Here is a 26,142-nt window from a genome sequence, read left to right as displayed (position 1 = left end):
TAAGTCGAGTGGTCATGGGCTAACCCCAAACAGGCCACTTGGTTATAGTGTCATTTTATTGCGTTTAGATAAACTATACAATTAAGGTTGTAGGTGTGAGGCACAAGACACTTTTTATCTTTGTCCCTCTCTGCTATAGAACTGCACTGTGGACTAGAAACCACCAAAAGCACATAGACGAGCCATAGTGTTGCCCTGGGTAACACATTATTTCATTACAGTCTGTACGGCCTGTGTAGTTTATTCTGAAACAGCTCAGCAATTTCATTCTCTAAAGAGCAGAGAGGCCTGGGGAGGTCATTCAACTGGATTTGCCGATAATAATAAAACAATATAGCACCAGCTTTACGGATTAATGGTAAAAACGAAAAACTGTCTCTGCTAATATATTCAAGGTGGAACAAGTTATATGTGAAATAACTGATTGCATAAGTATTCACCCCCTTCAATAGTTATGCTTAGCATCTCATGCCATGAATGCTGAGGCTTCTACAGGGGGATAATATACAATTTCAGATGCTTGAACTTGCATGCATATCTTCTACATTTCAGGGGGAAATATTGTTTCTTTCCCACTCCACTCTCTTTCTGTATGTGTCAGCTGTAGTTACTTGTTACTTTGAAAATTAGAGGCTCTGCTCACCCATGCAGGTCCTTTCAGCTGGCCGGGCTAATTAGACCCGAGAAGAATCCTAATAAGGCAACAATAGTGGAATATGGCTTGTAGAGAAGCTATGAGATTTCATAAAATATACATTATCACTTACAACAGCTTATTATACCCTCACAAAACATTGCTACAGTGTTAAAATCTGCTCTACATTAGACATGCTAAAATGCAGCGTATACTTAAATGCATCATCTTAAAACATAAATACATTTACATGAGATTTTTCTCAGTCTCTTTTTAAAAGCAGGACTTTACCATTTTTACACTATATTGAACCTCTACTCAAATAAACAATCTGATAGGATACTTCCATCCTACATGCCCAATAAACCTGTCAAAGATTTGTATTTATCAAACATAATTCACTGGAAATTATTTTCTCCAAATTCACAAACAATTTCTCCGTAAATGACAGATTGCTGCATGATTTATAGATGACGGAGCCTAAAGAGTTAATTCACGTATCATATCCATTCTTAATTTTTTTATGAATTTTAAGCGAAGCTGAATTCGGATATTGGTGTCAGAATATGAACAAATACAAATACAATCAGAATATGACTCCTTTCCAAAAGATGTTGCCAAAGCCTGTACTGGTGCTCCAATATGCAGACGGTGTACAGAATATTTCACACTCGTTTTTTTTTTCTTCGTTATCCAACTGGGGATGTATTTGATTCCCCCCCTTACATTTTCACCCCCCCAGTATATATCCACGGACAATAAGAAGTGAGGGCAAGCCAAACATGAGGCAGGTGAGGGGGGGGGGGGGGGGCAGACCCCGAGGAGACCCCGTGCCTATTGGTTCTCCAGCAGGAGCGCGCGGCGGACCGCGCTATAAGAGCGGCTTGCGCGTGTGCGAGCGGAGCTGTTTTTGGAGAGGACTGCGCCTTGGCTGACCGGTGCGCACCACACATAACTGGGATCCACACGCAGACACGCACGGCGCAACCATGAGTGAGGTAGGTGATCTTCATAGATGCAAAATGCCCCTTCTGCTCCCAGTTATTCCTCAGCATCAGCAGAAGTTCACAGTCCAGGAGCAGCAGCAGGAACTGAAGACAGGTGGCGGCGCGCAAGTACAATATCAGTTGAATTGGCTCCCAAGCGTCGCGCTTTGTCCAACGACACGGACAGAACTCCTGTGCTTAGTTTCTCATGCTTGTGTATCATTGTGAAATCAATGCTATAAAGTTTAACCCAACGATTAGAATAAATAATGGATTGTGGTTGTGTGTTTAACCGAGGAGGTTGCTTTGAAATTATTTTCAGTAGGATGCCCACATTTTTTTGCGTTTCACATATTCGCCATGCGTCCGGGATTAAAGATTCCAAACAGTTTATTTTAATTGGTCTTCTGCATGTGGCAACTGGACCACATTATAAAGCCTGCCAGTTAGTCACTGTGTGCGAAGCAGTTGATGATTCCCTCTGTGACCTGCTGACAAGCCAACATATTAACATTTCACATATTAAGGACTGTGATGTTTTTGAAGGAGGGTGAAATAGACAAGTGTCAAATCTCCCAAACTTCACTTGACAAATGACAGTCAGAATGTGAGAGCGAGTCCACAAGACTATAACACACATCTCTGCTGAAGCAGAGGCAAGATTGAGCTCTGCATCATTTCCTGAAGCTGAGCCATTACAACGTGTACCTGGACTCGAGAGGTGGTGAGTCCCTGACAATGCTAGAGTGGAGATTGAAAGGACCCCAGCAGGAATCGTCCCTGAAAAACGACGCACTGGCAAAGAGCACATCCTATGTGCAGTGAATTATTCAAGGCTTGCTGCTAAGCCAGAGAGAAAAAAAACACAATGTCCATGGGGGAGCTCAGGCTCCGGTAGAACCTCATCAGGAGTTTGTTCACCTTGAGGAGCTGGACTGACTAAAAGCATATATAATATACAGTACTATCATTCTGCTCTTCTTGTCCTGCTGTAAATTGAGCTGCCTGTGGTGGATGGTGTCCAGTCCTGGCAGCTGCAGCGTGTGGTCCACTGTTGCAGCTTGAGAATGTAGTTGCAGGAGACGCTCTTTGATTATATGCAATAAAAATGAAACAAATTGCTCGCACAGCGTCTAAACTGTAGTGAACACCCGCTGCCTCTTCGGTCATAATGAATTTTTCATTGCAGACTTGCAGCGTCTTTTTGTGTCACACGGAACAGTCAGTGCTGACTTCTTCCCTGTCCTCCTGTGTAGATGCTGAAGCTCGAGTCGCATAAATAAGACATTACACACAGGAAGACGCAGGACATTCACTTGCATCTCATGTCAGTGATGAATGAATGAACCTAAAGGGCTAAGCTGTTGCTCTGAATTAATTATTAAATTAAAAAAATGAAATAAATCAAGGCTCCATGTACCTCCACACTCCACCGCTCTCCCTTGACGCTACTCTGTTCAGAACCACACAGAGTTTTAATGGTGCCCTGGTGCTCATCAAGATAATTGGCTTCATTGGAGTCTTCATTCTCTAGGGGCACTTGAATATTGATAATATAATCAGAGGCAGGCAGTATATTATTGATCAACACTCCAATAAAAAGCCCTAAAACTGTGGTTCACTGTAGCTGCATTACCACTGTCCACTAAATCCAAACTGCTCGACTGCCAGAGAGTGCGGGCGTGATTGATAAAATATTCAAAAACTCCAACAGATTAGCCAACATCCTTGTCGCACGGCTTGAGAGCGTTTGGAAAAGTCAATATCATTGACAGTGCTATGATTAATGGGAAGAAATGAGGCCATAACCACTGGTAGGACTGCGTGCGGATTCATCTCTGGTAGTATCCATAAACGTCAGCAGGCAGTTTGAGGCTCCCGTGGTGAAAGTAGCTGAAATAGGTTGCCTGTCACCATAGTAATGAACAGTGCACCATTTCGAGGCAGCACTACTCAGCCAGTCATAGACTTTGAAATTACTGTAACATTTCATCATTCATGCTACATGTTTTGAATAATCCTAAATGTCCTCCTTGTGTGGAAATCAACCGAAATTCCATCTGTTCCTAGTTCTTCTTGTCTGAATTAAGATGCTGCTTCTGTAAAAACCCTCGCTCAGTGGCACCTCCTTGTGTTATGCCCAATAAATCCAAATCACGTAATCCATTGGCAATGCATGTAATGCATTAGTGGAAGCCTCTGTTTGAGACATTCTGTCCTTTTGACATTTTTCTTTTTACTTTTGCATGTCAAAAAAACCCCAGCTGGTGTAAAGAATCGAGTGTCAGCAACATTGTCATGTTTGGCTCACATGATGGACTGGAGACTTATTCCACCTCCATTTAAGCCTCTGTTAAACACTAATTTAATTAGATGGCACTCAGTGGAGAGGTTGCAGCCAACTGTGTGCAGTTGCCAAGATATGTCAGCTCCACCTTTCGGATTTTCAGTAGAAGATAATGACTTTTTCCGTACCTTATTACCAGTTAGTTTATCACCAGGCACACACAGAGGACCCTGGTGGCTCAGAGTCGGTAAAAGAAGTCAACATGTGACTGCTCGTTGTCATGCACCATCTCTTTCCTGTCGGTCTGTATTTTGGTAAAAGGTAAATTGTCCAATGGGTGTCAAATTCAGTGTTGCTGATGTGTGTAAAAGGTACTGTTTGTACAGAAGTCTATTACAAGGAGGCACATAGAGGAAACATTAAGTGATGCTGTTAGTCTCAACAAGAATCATATCTGCCTCATTAAACTAGACAAGGGGTCTCAAACCCAAATTACCTGGGGGCGGATGAGTGTCCAGTCTGGTCAGTAGGGGGCCAGTCAAGTGCAGCATAAAAAAAGCCCAGTCTTAACACGAACTTGGCTTTGAGCTCAGAGTTGCACTGTAGGTCAATGCGTTCCATTTGTAGCACACTGGGGGCATTTTGCACATCGGAGGTGAAGGGATCTGCAAAAATGTGGAATGTGGCACTGTGTTTTTTGAAGTCTGCAGACCGCTGTTCAAATCCCTGCTGTAGCTTCTCAATGGCATCAATATATTTCTCCCTACTGAATGCTATGCCCTCCTCCACAACACACTTGCAAGCTGGAAAATGGTGCAGTTTGTTCTCAGACAGCCGGGCTTTCCATTACATCAGTTTTGTGGAGAATGCTTTGACATTTTCAAAAGCTGCAGTACCGAGCTGGCCTGGGCCCTGCAACTTTAGATTGAGTGTGTTCAGCTCCTGTGTGATGACACGTAGGAAAGCTAGGTCCATCATGTAGCTGTGATCACAAAGCTCAGGGAGATCCATCCTGCCTTGCTCCATGGGGGTTTTCACTTCTCTTCTCAGACAGTCCGCCTGCTGAGCCAACGTACCTCTGTGAAGTACAGAACATCGCCATATGCTGCATCAGTTTCCTCCAAAAAGGACGGAACTGGCAATTTATGCATTTGACAATGGCAGACATCACATTCTGAAACTTCATGCATTTGCTGCACAGTGCCTGCTGATGGATAATGCAGTGCAAAGGAATTGCCCTAGCTGTACCTTCCTCCCCCAATTTATTTTGCACAAGCGCTACCACTGCGTTTCTACTCCCGAACATTGATGGTGCACCATCTGTTGTTATTCCTCAAAGCGACTTCCATGACAGACCAGCATGCTCAATTGCGTCAGACAGTTGCTCGAATAGATCGTTAGCTGTGGTACAGCCTTGCATTGTTTTCACACAAAGTCTGTCACTTCAAACTGCTTGTCAACACCACTGACAAAAATGGCGAGCTGAGCATTACCATTTATGTCAGTGCTCTCGTCAGGGCCACAGAATATGCACTGAAACTTTTGCCTTTGTCACACAGCTGATCATAAATCTAATTTGATAGCTCGGTAATCCTCTCTGCCACTGTGTTTGCTGAAAGGCTGATGTTGCTGAAGTTACCCTTCTTTTCTGGACAGATGATCATGCAGTGTTGTAGAAACTAGCCTTCAGTAAACGGCTTTCCTGTTTTGGCAATCATCTCACTCACCACAAAACTGGCTTTCACCGCTGCATTGGCTTCCTCGCTTACCTTCTGGAAAAGGTTTTGTTGCATGCATAGCTTTTTATTTGGCTGTGCAGCTCATTTGCTCCTCTCCTCCTATTTACCATACTCCTCTGCATGCTTAGTTGAATAATGCCACTTTACCTTATATTCCTTCAATACGGCAATCTTCTCTTTGCAAATGAGGAAGGTGCCCCTGAACTCAACAAAAACAGAATCCATCTCCCACTTCTCCTGAAATAGTCTGTGCTCATCATCAACTTTTCTCTTGACTTTCGACCACGACATGTTGACCTCTCAACAAAAGACAGCGCTAGCTTGTCACTTGTCAATCAGTCACTCTCACCCCGACACCGTTACCGCGCTCGCTCTCACACACACTCACTGAAGTTACTCACTCAACACCTGCCATTCTCCCTCTAACTTACTGTATTCTCGTAACAGTTGCATGAACACAAAGCGCGTGCCGTGCGCTGTGTTTTTACAAGAAAGAGTGAGGTTGCGGCACTGGTTTCACTATAACTTCACATCAAAAATGAAATCAATTAGGGGGCCGTGTCTGGCCCGCGGGCCGGGAGTCTGAGACCTCTGACCTAGAATCACATCCCGCTAAATATTCCTCAAATGGAATTTGTGATTCCTGATGTCAGCGCTTCTTTACTCATGTCCTTTTTTCCACCATCAATGAGAGCACTGGGTGGTAAAGCCGTCACTGTCGGTCAGTTGTAGTCAAATCATGTTGGTCACATGGAGTGTGAGCAGCAGCAGAACATCCTGCGGGGGCCCCTGGCAGGGCTTTTAGACTGTTTTATAAAGTTTATGCTCTGACAAAGGGCAGAGCATAAACTAGTGGCTAGTTTACTTGAACCCAGAGCTTCATTAGTAAGTGTTAATTCAGGATATGTTTTTTAAATGGACCTTGTTTTGAAAGGTTGATATCATATGAACAACATAATTAATATTAAAGCATAATTATGGGTTATTGGCGCTTCAGTCTTATTTTGGTTGGTTTGACCATCTTTTATCAGTTATGATGTCGTGGTAACATCTAAGATCTGAGAACATCACTACAATAAAATGTGACAGCAGGAAAAAACATGAGCAGTCAGACCATCACACAGGCTGTTAAAGGGGACATATTATGCTCACATTCAGGTTCATTTTTGGGTTATCACTTGAAAAGGTTCACATGCTCTAATGTTCAGGAAAGACATCAGTGTTCTCATACTGCCCATTCTTGCCGCTCCTCTATTCTCCCTCTGTCTAAAACACCTGAATTTCTTTTAGCTCCCCCTCCCAATAAACTCCAGTCTGCTCTGATTGGCCACCTGGACCGGTCTGTTGTGATTGGTCAACAGATTTCAAAATGTGTAGGAAATATCACACCCCTTCACCAGAAAAGTGAAGACTTCTCAGATTGCAGACGGGATTACGTCAGAAGAGTCCCACTGTGACATCAGACTGGGAGAGAAATCAACGTTGGATCAACGTTCAGACAGAAAGTTGGTCAATAGTCTGACATCAATGTAGCAATGTCGCCACATTTCCAGATATCAGCACTAATCATAAACGACAGGAACATTTACACTATAAAAATTTGACTAAGTTGTAATCAACTGACAGTTCCTAAATCCTCACACATCAGACATTGTATAATTTCCCATTCCATTAGTATAACTCGTAGTATATGTGAAAGCGCCAGCTGCTAAAAGCTGATACAAATAACTCTGGGCAGAGTGGAAGTATGAATTTCTACTGATGTCGCTGTAATTCTGCTGCAGGTTAATTGCAGCACATCGTGCTTAAGTGCTGCCTGACATTAGAGTTTGTAAGATTTGACTGGGCTTCAGGATGTTAAGTCACTCAAGGCGTTGTCTTCTGTATTCTGGTGGGAGGGCTATACATAATAATTAAATGGCAATTCCTTACTCATCTGTATAAAATCAGTTTGAGAATGTAATTATTGAAAGACTGCCATACGCAGTATTAATGTTTTACATACAACCTTTAATCAATGCATCAATGTTTAAGTGGTCTCTCGCCGCGTTCACCTTCTGTACCCCATACTTTAATTACAGTGAGAGTGGTGGCTACTTGGCAAAGCCATTTGTTTCATCATCCAAAGTGGACCCGAGCCCTTACTATTAAGTTAATGACACAAGAGTGTTAAAAGTTGCTGATCAATGTAAAACGGAGCAACAAGCTGAGATGAGGAAAAGTGGTTGGCGAAGGATTTTCTTTAAAACTCCATTTTGCTGATTTAAGACTGATGAAGTGATTGTGAAAAAGAAATGTCCCCAGATCACAGAAAATGTGTTAATTTAATATGAATTATGAATTTTCTTTTCTCTCCATGATTTGTCATGAGGCATGTTTTCTGACCCTAATCCCACTTTAAACAATGAACAGAGATTACACTACAATAATCTGTAATCCATCTAAATTGTCAACAGGCTTCAGTGGTGCCTTCACTCGGCATAACCCGGCCTCCGGGATAATCCTGGCTTTTGCAGAGAGAAAATAACAAACCTTAGAGAGTGAGGAGTGAGTGGTTGACAAGAGAAATCAGAAGATTACGATAAAACTGCCAATAACCTCACCCAAGGCTCAAACGTGACCGCCATCATTTCTGAGGAATTGCATATACATGTAATCCAAAAGAAGCAGAACTGTCAACATTATACATCACCTGTTTCCAGTCTGCAATATTACACAGTCACCTTAAAGGAATACAATACAAATCCGTTCATTTGGCTCTCAAGTGATAGACACATGCGCCACATCATTCCTGTGTCCCTTTGCTTTCCTCTCTGGTTTACACTGAGGATTAAAACAATAAATCAAAAAAGATGATTTTAAAATCAATTGTATTAAATTAAATCTCCCAGTAGAAAAAAAAAATCCTTCCTCCACTGTCCTGAGATTCATCCCACCACTCCACTTGTCTCCACCCGCTGCAATTGACTAATGGACACAAACACAGAAATGAAGTGATAGTGAGACAGCTAACTAGAGCACAGATCCAACCGAAACAACTCATGATGCAGAGGATCTGAATAAAAATACCTGCCCTTCATCATTTATTTGGTTTGAGAGGCAATGCCTTTTCCTGTTTTTGTCACTGAAATTGTTTACCACACCACTCAGTCAGGGATAACGCAGCCCTCAATCTGTGAGCTGATCGAAACATTATCTTTCTGTACCTGGAATACAGGATGAGCTGGACCTGTGCCCCACCAAATTCTGCAGTCAGTCAACAGGGCAAAGGAAATGTTCCTTATCCCTCATTTTAATGATCCCGTGTGTTTACAGTAGCTTTAAGAAAGAGAGAGGCGGGACATTCTGCACATCACGTATGCTGCTGGGTGGCCCAAACTATTTCATGCAAATGTTCTTTGGTAGCACCATGCTCCTATGCCATTTGTTTAACTTGAACAACTCCAGCTGGACGGCAGAGTGTACCTACCTCATACTGTAATGATTCTGTTCAACAGCCAATAAGTTGCCACTGGGGATAGAGAACAGTTTGAGATTTAAAGGGGCATTCTACTCAAATTGCAAAAAGAACAACACCACCACTGGCAAAACAACATGAAAAATCACAGTGGTATCGATACATGTACATGGATTGGATTTTATATATATATATATCTTAGACTCCTGCCCCCACTGTCAAAATGAATGGAAGAAGAACTTCACAAACATCTAAAGAAACTGTTTTTCTGCTAGAGGTGAGCAGTAAAGATGGTGATGGTGATGTGTGAGCTTACTTTGAGTCACCAGAGCTTATATTTGTCCCCCATAGTGTTCCCGTCATTTAACCCCTTCCTCTAATGATAGAAAACAGTCTTCATAATTAATTACAGCTGTATTAAATTAAAGTCTAGGGTATAAATGACTGATTTTAATTATTGAACACATTAGCATTAGAGAGAATAAGGAAGTTAGGCAGCTTTCATAAAAACTTCTGTGTAAAGAGATAAAGAGAGGACAGTTCCTTTATTTCATTGTCACACAATGTGTTCTGTAATCAGCTGTTGATTTTTTATTTTGGCTGTTGAAGTGCAGGTAATTACTATGAGTTTGCTGTCATTATTTCTTATATTATTGGCATACGTAGTAGAACTACATCTTTGCTATGGACAGCTAATGAGCTGGAAACTGAAGATGGCGTTGGATATGCAGGAGAATAATGAAAAGAAGCAAAACTCAAGGTCTGCACTTGAACTAATTAATCATCAGACACATTAACTTAGATATTCTGCCAGTGAGTTGTTGCAATATGATCATCGCTTTTGACATCTGCTTATCTGCTGGAGAAAATGTGAGTAGGATCTCTGTCTCTGCGATTGAATTTATAACTCTATAAAGTTTTCACAGCATCAGCTATTTTATCTTTTGTCAGAACAGTCGCAGGATAAACAGGCAAAGTACAATGCTCACAATACTAAGTAATCTGTCAGAGGTATGGGCATGCTTACATGTGATTAAAGCACCTTCCCCATGATGATGTGTTATGTTGTGGCAAAGGCTGAGCCTCCATCAACTTTTTGTAAAGGCAACCTTGTGCAGTTGCTCCGCAGTTGGCACTCCCACTGTGCCGCCTGACTGGCTACATTCAAATGAGAGGGTAAAAGTTTAAACAAGTGCTGGTGTTTAATCACATACTGTTTAAATCACATACTGACACTATGGCACTCAGTTGAGCACATACCTGCAGGGCTGACTAGTTCTAATTTTTTATTTATCATGAAATATAAAGAATTTGAAAAATAAATAAATCTTGGCTCTGCCCCTTAATCGGTATCGACACCAAAGTTTAATCTAATGGTTTTATCCCAGACCCAGGGATGTTTTCATCTGTTTGTTTGTTTGTTGGTTTATTAGTTTGCAGGATTATGCATAACTAGTAATCCAACAAACAAACATGTTTGTGGAGGTAAAAAGTTATATTGTAATGCAGTTCTACCTGTGCTTTTGGCCCCGCTGCTGAAAAAAATCCTAGAGGAAACACTGCAAGGGATAACAAAGGTAACTTAAACAGAGACACGATGAAGTGGTAAATAAAAGCATAACTAAACAATAATGTCCACAAGGAAAACACAGTCTTATAACAGGCTCAGACAGTTCACCACGAGCTCATGATACTCCAGGATCATGACAGCTTCCTCTACATCCCAAAAACTCAAATTGCTGTTTATATCGAAAAGCTGTTAACCTGCTTTTAAATTAGCAAATTAGCTTTATCAAAAAAGGAAAGTCATTTTTTAATCATAATCAACAGTGTGACCACCATGGTTGTTAGCAGTGCTGCATCACACTGCTTGTTCAGTCAATCATCCCTCAGCAGTGTCCCTCCTCCATGCTGCCATCCCTGTTTCCAGTCCGCTAGTGGGGAAGCTGCTGAGGAATTGTAGTGGTGCTGGGCTGAGCTGTCTGTGACCTAGTTTTGCTGTCTCCTCGTTAAATTGTTAATAGATCCCGAGTGCAGCATGGAGTCTCTCTGGGGAGCATGAGCTGCCATAAGAACCAGAAATAGCCCCCCACACAGTGGGAAGGTAATTTATTTATTTTACCAATTCCCCTCCATGCCCACCAGTATCACACCATGTTGTGTTCTATCAACCCAGTCAAAGAGAAAAAGAGGGATGAGCAACACACAAGGAAGCAGCGATGGAAACAATACATCTTTAGTAACCAGTGCAAATCCTTCTGCGTCTGAATACCAATTATAGTCTTTAGTGGTAGTGAAAACTAATCTGCTACAGTGACAGATGTATACAAGTTAATTGTATGGAGGCACTCTGCACTAATAGCAGTCCAAGTATCACTGTTTCTGCTCTAAATCAGAAATGGGAAAGATTTAAAATCGAATGAGATGAACACGTTTAGTCCAATGCCATATTCAACCCTAAACGGTGTCACTGGCGAACATTTCAAAGGGAGAATACTGAAGATGCTGCATTCAAAGACATTTCACCTCTGCATAACACCTGTGATGCAAATGCAGCAAAACAACAAAACAGCTTTTTAAAGGGGCAATAAGCAATTCTGGAAAATGCTTGTTTTGTTGATGTTGTGATTTTACTGCTCTGGCCAGGGCTGCAAACCCGCGCCCTCCGATGTGGGAGTCCGATACACTCACCACTGGGCCAAAACCGTGGAGTTGCAGCGTCACCTGCCAGCACGTATCTTAAGGTGTAGAATCGCTTACTGCCCCTTTAAGTGTGAATCACTTTTTTGTTGCATTATAACTTTTGAGTGTAAACTGTATGTATCAGTTTTACTTGTGTCTTACTGAAGAAGTGTCATACCACATGGACTTTAAGGACTGATGATGATGTTTTGAAGAAATGGCTGCTTGTGACTGTCATACGTCTGACCATGACACACTGTGGCCATGATACTGAAATCTTTTATGGAAAACGACTGGATTCTGATCCAGAAGCTCAAGTGTGAACAACATAATTTCTAGAGTTTATCAAGCTTTGTACATGGTTAGTCAACCATGGCACAGAGAACCACATGTAGCACACATTGTACAGAAGGGCATCATCATTAGCGGTGTAATTATCAACATTGCTCTCCATTTGTCAAGCTCCCTCTGTCGTCAGCATATGGGAGAGGGAGCAGGCTCCTCCGCGGGGACTGTGACAGCGCCGCATCTCTACACAAGCTGTACACAAGCCGCGCTCAAACACCAGCCAGCAACACAGTGTTAGGTTCACTTTAGCTCACCATGTTATTGGCAATGAAGGCGTGGGCGGCCAGTGATCTCATCCAGCTTCCCAATAAAGAGCTGTTCTGTTTGGCAGCACTGAAGGAGTGTCTGTTGATGTTTGTCTGTTAGTGCATCGGCTGCAGCAGTAAAGCAATGAGTATAATTACTATTAGAGTAAATGGAGATATAACTGTAGAGAAGATCTGCTCAGTGTGCTCAGCTCAGAGGAAGCGAAAGATTCCAAACATGATGAAGTTGGATAAAGGCTGTGGTCACAACTGACAACAATGCTGAGTATACAGGATGATTAGATAGTACCATATATTTGCAGCCATGCTGGCAGTGATTACTTTGATGGAGAGGATAAATCTGAATGATTCTCAGGGTCTTTTATGTCGCTCCGATTCAGGTCGATTAATTTAGTCAACCTTCTAAACATCATGGAATGGACCAACAATATATATATATTTATACTAATATTCAAGTCTTATATAATCCACTGACTTTTTGAATTGTGCCACCATGGCCTTGGGTGAATTTTCAGAGCAACTATTAATAGAAAAAAGTTAATTTGTATTCATCCAATTCTAATACTAATGGAATTCAGCATTGACTTTACTTTGGGTTTAGTTGGCTTATGCACTAAACTAAAAGGGTAAACATTATACCTGCCTAACATCATGTTAGCACTGTCGTTGAGAGCATGTTACCCTACTGATTGTCACGGTTATGCAGGAAGCAGCCCAAATGCAAGGCGCATTTAAAGTAATGATTTAATAAATAGAAATCAAAACAAATCCACAAATTTACAAAGTAAAACGCAAACCAAAATCCAACCAAGGGTGTCCACAGATATAGAAAAGGAATAAAGGAACAGAACAATAGCCACAAAGGGAACAAACAAGAGTCCAAAAACACTAACCGACTGGGGGTGGAAATCACAGGAACCACATCACAGATACAGACTGGGGGGAAATAACAGACGAACCAACACAGACAAAGGGAAGCACGGAGACTAAATAGACACGAGGTGGGCGGGGCCAATTGAACACAGGGTGAGACACATTAGGAACAGGTGCAGACAATCACAGGGGGAGGAGACACAGGAAAAGTAAAGACACCAAGACACGGGAAAGAAAGTGAGCAACACAAGGAAAGGGACTTCAAAATAAAACAGGAAACTGAAGAAAACACAAACACGGGATAACATAGATATCTTTAAGTTGCTAAGCACTTCAAGCTGCACAAGAAATGGAAAAATATATATAAGGCCACTAGAACTTATGTTCCTAGGGGCAGAATCATGACACTGATGTTACCATTTAGCTCAAAGCATTGCTGTACCAACAGTTGCTGGTGTGGCTGTAGACTTTTGTGATGCTTTTAGACAGTGAGTTACTGCCACAGCCGCTGCCTGGCAACTGACATCACCACTGCTGACACTGCTAAATACTGCGGGTTGTTGCTGAAATATGAGTATCAGCAACATTGTTTATTGTCCCACACCGGATAATCAGACTGATGTTTAAAATTATGTTATTCCCATTTCTCTTCATTGATGTGTGTTTTCTGTTGGTGAAGTGGTGTGTCCTTCAGGGAAAGCAGATACAGTAAAATTAGCTTCTACATTGTTTCCCTCACAGGATTCTGTAGTTGCCATGGTCACATGGTGAGCCGCAGTGGCAAGCTGAAAAAGTTGGCTCATTATTAAGAGATGTTCGCATTCACAACAGTGGCAACTGCCCTCTCTATAATTACAGATGGCACCGACCTTGGCTGTCTGAAAGCAGCTTTTTCTCGTCTTGTTTTATTCAAGATAGGTACACCGAGCATTTTCAGCAAGCTAGTTTTTATTTAATACCGTAGATTTGATGCTGGACAGAATCTCATGATGGTAATATAAAGATGCAGTGTACGTTTTAACATAATCTGTATTTTAATTAGATACCACACAGGAATCTTCAAGAAACAAACAAACATTCTTACACTTTTGAATGACAGAGAGAGTCACATAATTCAATGTTTACAATCTGATAACTGGATTGTAAATATCTGGATGCTCAGCTATTAACCATACATGTATGTGTAGTGCTTGTATAGGTTAGTTTTGAACTGAACGGAAGTAATGTTGTGATAAAGCAAAGGACTGAACTAACGACTAAAGACTATACCTGCGATATGTACCTGAACTGCCTCTGAACTGCATGGACTGTGACAAGTCTTTTAACTGAGCTGAACAAAATGATTTAAATAAGTACTGGCTCCACCAAATACAAAGCTAGGTATTCCTTAATACAATTCTGGTAAAGGCAGCTTTGAGCCATGAATACTTCTGGCAACTCATTACATCACACTTTTTTTTAGCCCTGCCGGTTCCTACTGGCTGATCCAATGCCTAGATCAAAAGTAATGAGATCCCAAATGGAGATTAAAGATTCCTCTGTCTCTTAAAATCATAGAGACCTGCATGAGAGACTAAGATATGTCTGATATTATATTTCAAATAACACTTCAAAACTGTTTTCAGTGACTTGATTTTTCAAGTTGTATCTGGATATGATTTGAATGTACTTACTTTTACACGCACCATTGGCATGTCTCTCCAATGTCCATATGGAGATCCAACTGAGTTCTGATCATTCTGTCCAGCTAATGTTACATCCTTCTCTCACCTCTGCAGGTCCAACAAAACAACAAGCAACAAAAAGAAATTGAATAATGATAATAGAAGAATCAGTAGTAATGCAGGATGTAATCGTTCACAGTGGATCTAGATTGCGTATCTTATCGGCTACATACCTGAGATTCCCAACCCTAGTATGTAGATGTCTGGATATCTGCTCCTTCCTAGTATGCAAGGGACTGTGTCTGATCAATAATTGTGATAATGCCGAACCCTGTTTCTATTAAATGACTAGAAATGATGAGGCAGGAATGGTGGGGTAATGTGTTGGTGGTTGGGAATTGGGAGCCGGGCACCAAATCCTTATCTCACCTAGGGCAACGAAATGGCTAGATCCAGTCAAGGGGTATACTGAATCATCATCGTCACAGAATGTGAATGTAAATGTGTCATATGTCATTGCGTCGCTATATCATTGATATTGCGATATCATTGATATTGCGATATTTCACATTTCTTTAATCATGTTAAAATTCATACCGGTATTATCGTGGACGTACATACGTCGTCATAGGCTTTGGTCTGTATCTGAGTATGGCAGCTATAGCATCCTTATCACTATCCACATAGAATTACAAACCTCTACATGGGCTTTCTTTTTCTCCTTCTCTCTCAGTTTCGTCTTTGTGCCCCTTTCATTACAAAATAATCTGAGCTAGAATGTCCCAGACTTAGGGCTGACTGATGGTGGAGTGGGCGTCTGGTGGCATTCTGGCGGTGCCGCTCTGACTTTCTGCACTTACGTAACCGCCTCTGTCGCCCTTCTTGTTGAACTGTGGCCCTAAGTGACATTTACCAGATAATAGTAAATGCCAAAACATAGCATAACAATCCGACATTTAGAGAGGAGTAATAAAGCCAGTGAGCTAACTCAGTGATGTCAGCAATATCTAATTAATGTTTGTTTGAAAAGTAAAACGTGCTGGAAGTAGTGAGCAGAAGGGCAGAAGAACCGCAGAGGTGTCTTATTGTTTACAAGAGAATAAGGTCCCCGAGCGCCTTTCTCACCATCATATCTGCTTTCCTGTGACCTCTGACCTCTGACCAGAACTCAAGATATAATTGAATGTATTTTTGATCATAGACCTCAGTGTTACATTGTGGGACGACAAATGCTCATTAATCTGATACATCTTTTCTAGGTTTATTGCGCATAAATTCTGGATCAATACAGTCAAGTTAAAATAAAGTTACATCATAACGTTTTGTCCATGTCTTATAACTTCACAGTTTGAGACAAAAATAATCTTACTGATGATACTTTCATCACAACACAGCCACTCACCACAGACACAAATAGCACAGTGAGGTGCTGAGGTGTGATCAGGGAGTTTTTTTTAGTCCCTTGTAAATTCTACAAATGTTTTATAGCTGAAATGAGATCTAATGTGGAGGAAGTCTAAGTCTTTGAACTTGGATTAGTTTCTCTCATATCTGTTATTGGGTCTTAAGCCAGTCTAAAGCTTTGGGTGTACGGGAGTTTGTCGAAGCTAAAAGCTGGAGGAGAAAAGACAAGGAGGATGGAAGAAAAGAGTACAGAGTGAACGTGAAAAGAGTGAAGGAAAATTGAGACAAATCACAGAAGCAAACATCAGAAAGTTTTGGCCTGCAGCTGTTTTGTTATTAAATTTGTGCTTTTGTCTCAATTCCTCAATATTGCATTGTGTCTTCCGACTGCACAGAGACAATCACTTTCACATTTGTTCATTGTTCGTCCGCTCTGGCTGCCGCTGTGTGCTCACTGCTGAGTCACGTCCTGGTGGGCGAAGGTGCGATGTCTGGCACCGGCACTGTGTGGCACTGCTCCTGCTGAACAGCAAACCCTGATCGGGTGGATGAGAGTCTGCGCGATGCTCGGAATCCCAGTGGCATTTCGACGTGTAAACAGAAAAGCAGATGATGGCCACACTGCCAAGCGGGTTTCTCTCCCACCGGCTCTCATGATGACGCGTGGGACACGAGGAGGAGGATGTTGAATTGTTCAAGACAGTTTTATTTGTTCTTTTTGCACATTGGACTCAAACACATCAAAACTGCTTAGGCATGTGAAACTCATTATCAATAATTGAGGCTGAGCTATGGGTGATGGAAGGATGGTGTCTGCTGTGAAAAACAATGTGCTTTATATCAAATCGCATACACAATGCTCAGCTGTATGAATGGTGCTCTCATAATAAAAACATTTATTTTGCATTTTAATTTTTCTATTCGGTGCATTTTGAGATGTGAGTGATGCTACTGATGCAGACCGGACGAGAGGAGGTCTTTCCTTTGGAAAGTGTCTTATTTTTGGAGCTGAGTGCATCTTGTAACGTTGCAGAGCAGTACCAGCCTGTCCGGGGAGAACAGCTGGGAGCTGTTCGAGCAGGCAGAGAGAGCGTGCTTCTGCTGCAGAAACATGGATTATAGATCACCACAGCTCATCCTGAGCCTCACACAGAGCAGAGGCTGAGCGCCAACTTGTTCTCTGACACCGGCTTTAGTTTAATGTGTGCATGGCCTGTATGAAGCTTTTTCTGGACATACTGTACATGAAACTTGTTTTGTGATCACTGTATGAATTTAAATCCGTGCAAGTGAGCATTCTGTGGAATAGATGAAAAGTTGTTGTTTTTCTCACCTAGGCACGTGCTTGCTTAATATTCAAAAATAAATAATGATGATATCCTTTTCTGTTGTGTTTACAGAGACAGGCATCTGGAGCAATGACTGGAAACAGCAAACCTTCTGCTGGCCAAGGTAAGGCTACTCATGCTATGAAAATTGTAACAATGCAATGAAATACAGAATATTACTCCCGTGCGGTTTTCACCAGAGCTTCTGCATTACAGTTTTTCTCGAGTGCTAAGACACATTTCTTTAAATAATGCTCCATTTCCCAAAACTCTGAACACAATTGCATAACCGGTCCATGTATGTTTTGGTCATTGGATTTTATTTTCAGAAACGGATATTAAAAAAACTAAAGGTTATTTGATTTTTGTTCAAAACATACACAGACGCAAAACTGCACACTCATTTTCACAAACTTCCAAGTCAAAACCAAACTCTCCACTCAAAACCATGTTCTCTTTCATCAAAACCAAACTTTGCCTTCAGACATCACACTAAAGGATCAAATTCACACACTACAAACTGCCATTAAACACTGGTGGGATCAATTCAAAACACTTCCATAAGAACCTGTTAATGCAAAGAAGGACGCCTGAAGCCCTGAACAACAACTCTTTCCTCAAAACAATATAAAGACAAAAATTGTATATAGATTTAGAATTTTTTTTAATCCTTACAGTAATGTACTGCAGAATACAGTATAGTCACTTCCTGGTCAATGACAAAAAATTAACCTAATACTGTAATGGATTATACCCTAACATAAGAAAAAAACATTTTGTACATAAAGTTGGAAATTGAGTCCGTCTCCTCTGTAAGCAAATTGTATTGTTGGCCAGACCATATACACAATTTTCCTCTACGCTTTTGAAAAAAATGTCTCCTACCTCCATTAGGTCATCTCAGTTTTAAGTACTGATGGGAAACCATGCAATTTACAAACTAGGAGCATACACTCACTACAAATTGCTGTACCTGTTTGTGATATGGTACAGTAATTCAACGCATTTCAGACAGCATACAGCACAACAGCTACAGTACTGTCACGGATACGCAGGTACTGGACCCAAATGCAGAGGTGGTGAAACTTAAATGTTTTAATAAATTGAAAAGAAAACAAACTTACGAAGTAAAGAGACAAAATCCAACTAAGAGTGTCCAAAAAATGTAGCAAAAAGTAGTCCGTAGCAAAACAATGGAACCAGGGGGAAATCAACAGGAAGAACATCACAGGAAGAACATCACAGGAAGAACATCACAGGAAGAACATCACAGGAAGAACATCACAGGAACCACAGACCGGGGGGAAACAACAGACGAACCAACCGAGACAAAGGGAAGCACGGAGACTAAATAGACACAAGGTGGGCGGGGCCAATTGAACACAGGTGAGACAAATTAGGAACAGGTGCAGACAATCACAGGGGGAGGAGACACAGGAAAAGTAAAGTGAAGAGACAAAAGACAGGGAAACAGGAAGTGCGGAAACACGAGGAACTACTTCAAAATAAAACAGCTAACAACAACAAGGGATCAAGAAACTAATAATACCGATACATAAGGAAAAGTACAACAAGGGGAATAATCAGATCAAAAAAAAGGGTTCATTAAAGCAACAAAACCCGACCAGGAAGGAAAACTAAAAGATTTTAAGAGTCCACAGAGGTCATGGGGGCAGAATCATAACAAGTACATGTATGTGCTGTAACAGCACAGAGTACAGGAATCCAAAGTAACAGTAGAGAGCAGTATGTCAATTACTAGCTATTATCCTCTCTGCAGGTTCGAATTACAGTATAGAAACTACTGTAAAGCTTTGGCTGCATGGCCCAACCAAGGACATGGTCAACAAGAGTTGCATGAATTTCATCTGAAACAATGGCCCTTGTAACTATCTATCCTGATTGGTGTGTGAACAATTTTGACTCCAGTGTTTCCACCTGTGAAATTGTGTGCTAATTGTGTTCAAGTTGTGATAACTTTCTGAATGAACATGTGGTGTAACCAATGATAGATGAAGGCATTTGTGTTTAGAGTTTAGCACAAGTTGTTCAGCAAACCTGAATCATGTGTTTAAACGGGGAAATAGTGTTTAGAGTTTTGGGGAAAGTGTCTGTCTTTTGGTAGATGGCGTTATGGTTTGGGATGTTTAGTTATTAGTTCTAGGAATAGTGTGTAAGCAATCGAGAAAAACTGTAAATGCTTCATAATAAAAAAGAGCTCCAGCTAATTTGATCCCTTTTGTTGCCATGGACAGCACCATTTTCAGTAATTATCTTGATGGTTTAACATGTATTAGAACTGAACTAGTTTTACTGAGAAGTTGATTTCACTGATTTTAAATAATAACATGATACTAACTCTGTCAAGAGAACGAAAACCTCTAAATACCATGAGTAAATGCAGCAAACTGTACAAAGAGGAGTTGTTTCTTTTCAACCTTTCAGTTTTCAACCAAATCTATGTGGTATAGACGTATGACAAAGATGTCTTTTCAACCAATTTTTGGGTGGGTAGGCTCCAGTTCCTGAAGAAGTCAGAGGACTTAAACGTAGCTACAATGTTTTATGAAGACATACCTGAATAAATGTACTTAATGACTTCCTACCACTGGTTTATTGTATGTACATTGAAGAAAGATCTGTAACGAAACAGCAAAATCAACAAGTAAATGTGAATTTAACTAGGGGCCCCACTGAGGAGATTTGCTCAGCGACAAAGTGGAAATGTGATCTGGTAGTTTGATCCCTGGTCTCTCCCTTCTTTAAGCAAAGGTGCTGCTGTGTCTTAGTACATTGGGAAGTACACTGATTTCTGTTATCATTAAAAATACTTTTTGTCTATTATCTCTTATTAATACAATCAAACACAGTGTAAAATAAAACAAGATCACACAATCATTCAGAAAATGTGACCCTGCGAATAGATTTGAATACGTCACTTTTTGACCACTCAAAGCGCTTTACAGTCCAAGTCACATTCACCCATTCACACCCAGTCATACACTATACTATCATACAGCTATTTACCGCGCGTTTTCTCTCACATTCATACACTGTGGGTAGAGCTGTCAGAGGTAATGTGAGAAACAACACACCGCAGTGATAATGGCTTCCTCCACCATGGTAGCAATTTACAGGAAGACCTACTTTACAAACTAGGCCATGGTATTTTTGGCATTATAATGTAATTCGAATCCCTCGAGTTATGAGCGTTAAAATTGGGCTCGCAGTACTTGGCAGGAGCCTTTGAAATTCATAAAAGGTATTAAGTGCAAAACTGTCATCCAGGCAAAATTAGTAGAAACAAGAACGAAGGCCTGTTTCTAATGAACCTCAGACCAGTGAATTGGTTTGTTTTCATGGCCTCAGCTCAGGAGAGAAGAATGAGAATCATTTTGACATTTCCTCTCTGGCTCGAAGAATGAACAGATGCTCAGAAAGCTTTATATATACATTCATCAGGTTGTGTTTGTGCTGCTCGGTTTCCCTACTTGCAACCATACACGCAGGTACTATGAATCCTTAAAGCACTTTTTACAGTTTTAAAATTAGGTTTCATACAATACACAGAGGAACCAGTGTAATCTCCTCCATAGTCAACCTTCTCTTCACACAGTGGCTGCAGCAGGTTAATGGGAGCCTGTTCACTGCTAAATGGCTTAATACACCTATTCAGCACGTAAAGCAGCTCTCGTGTACCTGGAGACCTCGTGTCATCTCTCTCCTCTCTCTGGGGCTGCTGATAATACTGTTAAGACCCGTACTGGAATGGATTCCTGACTAAACCTCTGGGATGATGAAGTGTGCTGCGGCTCAGGCTCAGTCCACATGGGAAACACCCCGGCAGAGATCGGGAGAGATTTTAGGCAGCTTCATTTGATTTTAAAAAGGCGTGAATTGCATTCATTTGACATCTGCCCAGTTTCACCGTGTTTTTTTCTTTCCACAAAAAACAGCAGAAAGATACTGTTTTTTGAACTGAACTTACATAAATTTACTCATACATGTTTTCTGTATAGAAAAGTTACTTATTGTATTACCATACTTAAATAATCATATGGTTATTGCACCATACAGTAACGTTGATCAACACATGATCAAAATATCACATAATATAGGCTTCAGATACAAGAGAGAGGGGAAAACAACAGAATTGGGTGATACGAAAATTCATCACACTCACACACATTTTACACACATCTTCACAATAAAAAGGCTCCACTCAAACAAAAAAGTATATTCCTCCGTATTTAAAAAAAAAAATTCCCCACCGGTTGTTTGTTTATTTTGACTGAAGCTAAACGAATAAACCTTTGGTTTCACATGACCTGAACATGTGACCAATACATGCAAGTTCCAGCTTTCAAATGGGAAAGATACTATTCATTATAAGGAATGGGGAATTTTGTACACTTCATATGACTAATGACTCAATTGAAGGACACTTAAAAATCCTAACTGGGCGGTTTTCTGCAATTTGCCCGCCAACTAGCTCACAAGCTAACAGTGATACTGAATAAGGTTTGTCATGACATGTGAGACCATCATGTCTGGATGCAAAACAGTAATTTACTTCACAGCAGGAGGGAATAAAAAGTGTTTCCATTGTGGTTCAGTTTCCATTGATTTCATCTCTTTGTGGTTTTGTTGCTCAGTATTTTCTAGACTGGGCCTTCATCGATCTTTGTCCACATACTCTTATGTTGCCTTAAATCTCACAGGAGCCAATTTACACATGACCTTTCACAAACCTCACATGGAAATAATCCCATCACCCATTGTGGCAATTTGATTCATTCGTGCAGCAGCACAACACATTACTGAACGTGTGATGTTGGTGTAAAGGGTATCGGCCCTGTGGAGCAGGTGTGACTGTAGAAAGTGTCTGTGTGTGTCTGTGTGTGTCTGTGTGTGTGTGTGTGTGTGTGTGTGTGTGTAGGAGAGACAGAGAGGTTTGTGCGGCTTTTGCAATCATGAAATGAAATTTGTATTCACTGTCACATGTGTCCTCCAAGGGCTTCAAGGTCAACCAAAGGTCCCATCTAAACGTAAGTAGGTCATTTGGAAAAAATCGCTGTTCATGCTGGAGCACACACTTTGCACGGCAGGTCAGCACAATCATGCACGGAGCGCTGCACTGCATGACAACAGTGCTGCTTGAATACACAACTGACCTTTTGGTATAAGTGAGTGGATGAGTTGCGGTTTCGTTCTTACTGTGTCTCCTTTTCCACAAGATCTATAGTAAGAGTTGAAGCCACAGCCCATAAAATGAAACACAACCTTGTCACTCTCTTCACACCAATGTTTGAGATTTCCGCACTGATTTGAGTTCAGTGTCCACTGTTTTCTCATCATTTGGCACATCAATGTGATTTTGCTGTTTATGATAATGTCTCATTCTGTTCACACAGGAGGATCTGAGACAGTATTAGAAATAAAAAAAGTGGTTTGAAAATAATAGTCTGCTGTTTGCATGGAGAAGATGGCAGTTTATTCATGAATGTTGGATTAGAGTTTGTCTTCTGTAATTTAAGACTGGAGAGCAGTTGCCTTGATTTGTGGACCTTTGTACTGTCCTGAACAAAGTCCCATTTCAACAGATTAAACTGTCTGTAAACCCTGCAATTTCATTTAATTTTTCTTGGAAAATGTTATGACCTCATTTATATGTTGAGCTATTTTTATATAAAGTAACTGTTGGACTATAGGTGTGCCAGAGTTTAGCCTCTCTTTGAATAGATGATGCGGAGGGCACACTGTGTTTTAGTCTTAAATTAGCTCAGCTCCTCCCTCACAAAGATGCAAATGTGGGAGAAAATATTGAATATTTCATATTAACATCCGAGGACTTGATTTATTTTCCTGTAATCCCTGACTAACCCAGAAGGTGAAAAACAGACCATTGTTTAAAGTTATTTAAGCCCAAATGTACTTGATACAATTAAGGATGGCCCGATCCAATATTCCATATCGGTTTCAAGGCAATATTGGCCAAAATGACTGGATCGGATATCGGAAGAAATAAGAAGTAAAATCCGATCCGATACATTACAGTTAACATACCAAATAAATGCCTATTTACATATCTACTAAGCCTTGAACGACATTCCGGCAACATATTTTTATGTTCATTTCTTATTATTTAATTAACAGTTTAAAGTTAAATTTTTTTTTTGCTTGTTTTAATCCTGCTGACCATAAAACATTCTGCCAAGCTCTGTGAGAAATAAAACAGCAGTATTCCATAACACAGTCCTGTTACTGGCTAAGTATATCTTCCTTTAGGGGAATTGATAATTTGTTTCACAGTGGAGTATGAGGTTTTAGATGGCTAGGTTAAACAAAGTGCATCCTGAACAATGCATTATTAATATTTTATTTTACGAGTGGGGAAAAATTGTATCAGATTAGCATTGGATCGGTATCGGCAGATACTCAAGGTTGTAGGATCGGTATCGGATCGGACAAGAAAAGTGATGTTGTCCCATCCCTAGATACAATATTTGTCAGTGCATGGTATTTAAGTAACAAACATGCGAATCTTTCCCATTTCTCCCATCTTATTTAATGTCAACGCAGTAACAGGAACAGTAGTCTTTTGAGCTAAATGTTAACATTAGCATGCTTACGTGCTGACACGTTGTTGCTGTTGTTTAGTAGGTAATATTGTTGTCATGTGCCATGAACGGAAGAAAACAATCAAGTGAAAAAATTTAATTTATTTCAGCCTATACAAATAAAAAAAACAATAAAATGTACAAAAAGGTTAAGTGCACTGTCTACTTCCTGATTCTTTAGGGACTGTAACTGTGATCACTGGGGGATTTTAATCCTAACCCCAAACCTCGAACCTACAAACAAAACACTTATGGAAGCTGTTAGAGAAACTGTGGCGGTATAAGATGCTATAAACAGTCTAGCGAGCTTCAGGCTACAAGCCAGATGAGTGATGGATGTGATATCACAACCTTTTTCAGACAAGAACACCGAATGTAATGGTTTCTTAATGTGAATCCTCATGTTAACTTGAAATGACCAAATGGCTGAAAAATGTATCACCTACTCGCCATTTCCTCAGTTAATTGTATCCAAGACCAAGCACAACTTTCAAAGCCATAAATGCTATCCAATACCCAGCCTCTGAACAGCATGCAGCATAATAGGTCTACAATTGTCAAATGATTGCCAAAGTTGTCCAAAAGATCACGGACCTGATATGAAAACAAAACAAACAGCCTTTCCATTGCAGCTCAATAAACCACATATTGAGCTGACACTTTGCTCTGCGTGTAAATAAAGGTTCTTAGTAATAAATCAGGTCCAATTAATAGAATGGCTGTATACCTACATTGCTGTATTCATGCTTTGTGACAGATAGAAGATGTGTAGGAATACTTCCATGGAGATTTAATTATCTATTTTTTTAATCTGAAACATCCCTGGCTCACTGGAGTTCTGGTGCAGTGCCGGAGAACTTAGAGCATTGTAATTAGCTAAAGATGCTCCTGAAACACATCAGTCATGCCTTTCCTCATCATTGCCCCTGTCCTGTCCGTAGATGAGAAGAAGAACAACCTGCCGCAGGATATCGACATCGACATGGAAAACCCTGAGACGGAGAAGGCTGCTGTCGCCATCCAGTCTCAGTTTAGGAAATTCCAGAAGAAGAAACAGGATGTGAAGTTGTAGAGCGAGCGCCGTCAGCAGCGTCGCCACCTGAACTGGGCCTGGTCTTGCATGTCAACAGAACTGCACCGTCATGAACTGAGAAGGAAGAGTGGTGGGTGGGGTTCCTGAAGGTGGAGGTCAGGGGATCTAAACAGTATGTTTGTCAAAGTCTGTGCATAATTTATAGTTAGAATGACTAATATATAAAACAGTGATACATTATCAAAGTCTGGGTGTACGTGTTTAAATCTTTCCTATAATTTTGCTATTTATGTTTTTTACTTCACTTAATAATGTTTCTTATGTCACTATCACTGTAATATACCCATGTAAACAGAACAAACTATGATATCATAAATTGTCAATTATTTTCTTTAATTCAGGGACAATTTAAAACCACGTGCATAATTTCATTGGCATTTCCCTCCGGCTGGGTAAAATCATCCTGCTTTCACACTGTATTACTCATGCTTTCAAAATCAATGAGGTGTCTCTAATTTGTTGGTGTCGGTGAGCTCCTTTCCACTGTGTCTGTTCACCTGACGACATGAACCTCACTGAGATGTTTGTCTTTGTAGAGACTGTAGATGTTGTGCTTATGGTTCGAGTAGTTGTGTTTCTATCCTTATTTGTGTTCAAGTGTGATTTAATCAATATCATTGTTCAATTGGATCACACATTTACTGTATCCTGTACACATGTATGCATGCAAGCTTGCACAAACACACACACACACACACACACACACACACACACACACACACACACACACACACACAGTTAAATAAATGAAGAATTCTAAA

The 26,142-nt window shown here is 40.7% G+C and overlaps 1 protein-coding gene and 1 long non-coding RNA gene across 3 annotated transcripts; one reads left to right on the top strand and one right to left on the bottom strand.

Annotated features, from left to right (window-relative positions):
• Positions 1 to 1,499: 1,499 nt before the first annotated feature.
• Positions 1,500 to 26,142, top strand: pcp4a (Purkinje cell protein 4a). Of its 2 annotated transcripts, XM_035627058.2 has the most exons (4): positions 1,500 to 1,632; positions 17,741 to 17,792; positions 22,684 to 22,716; positions 25,230 to 26,142. In XM_035627058.2, exons 1-4 carry the CDS (start codon positions 1,624 to 1,626, stop codon positions 25,358 to 25,360), a joined length of 225 nt encoding a protein of 74 aa, XP_035482951.1. In that variant the 5' UTR covers positions 1,500 to 1,623; the 3' UTR covers positions 25,361 to 26,142. The 2 variants fall into 2 exon arrangements, with proteins under 2 accessions (XP_035482951.1, XP_035482953.1); XM_035627060.2 differs by lacking the exon at positions 22,684 to 22,716 and having other exon boundaries at positions 1,513 to 1,632.
• On the bottom strand, positions 13,463 to 18,861 carry LOC118301490. The gene is made up of 3 exons (XR_004790316.2): positions 18,793 to 18,861; positions 14,946 to 15,044; positions 13,463 to 13,960 (listed from the first exon to the last, which is right to left on the bottom strand). It is a non-coding gene; the product is annotated as an uncharacterized LOC118301490 (long non-coding RNA).

Source organism: Scophthalmus maximus, chromosome 2, assembly GCF_022379125.1.
Source record: "Scophthalmus maximus strain ysfricsl-2021 chromosome 2, ASM2237912v1, whole genome shotgun sequence".
Lineage (NCBI taxonomy): Eukaryota > Metazoa > Chordata > Actinopteri > Pleuronectiformes > Scophthalmidae > Scophthalmus > Scophthalmus maximus.
The sequence above is the reverse complement of the archived record's forward strand: the minus strand, read 5'-3'. Positions and strand labels throughout refer to the sequence as shown.

What these genes read in the sequence shown, in the direction of transcription:
- pcp4a (XM_035627058.2), top strand. An exon ending in CAAACCTTCTGCTGGCCAAG is followed by an intron (nt 17,793 to 22,683) that starts GTAAGGCTACTC and finishes GTGTCCTCCAAG; the next exon opens with GGCTTCAAGGTCAACCAAAG. An exon ending in ACCAAAGGTCCCATCTAAAC is followed by an intron (nt 22,717 to 25,229) that starts GTAAGTAGGTCA and finishes TCCTGTCCGTAG; the next exon opens with ATGAGAAGAAGAACAACCTG.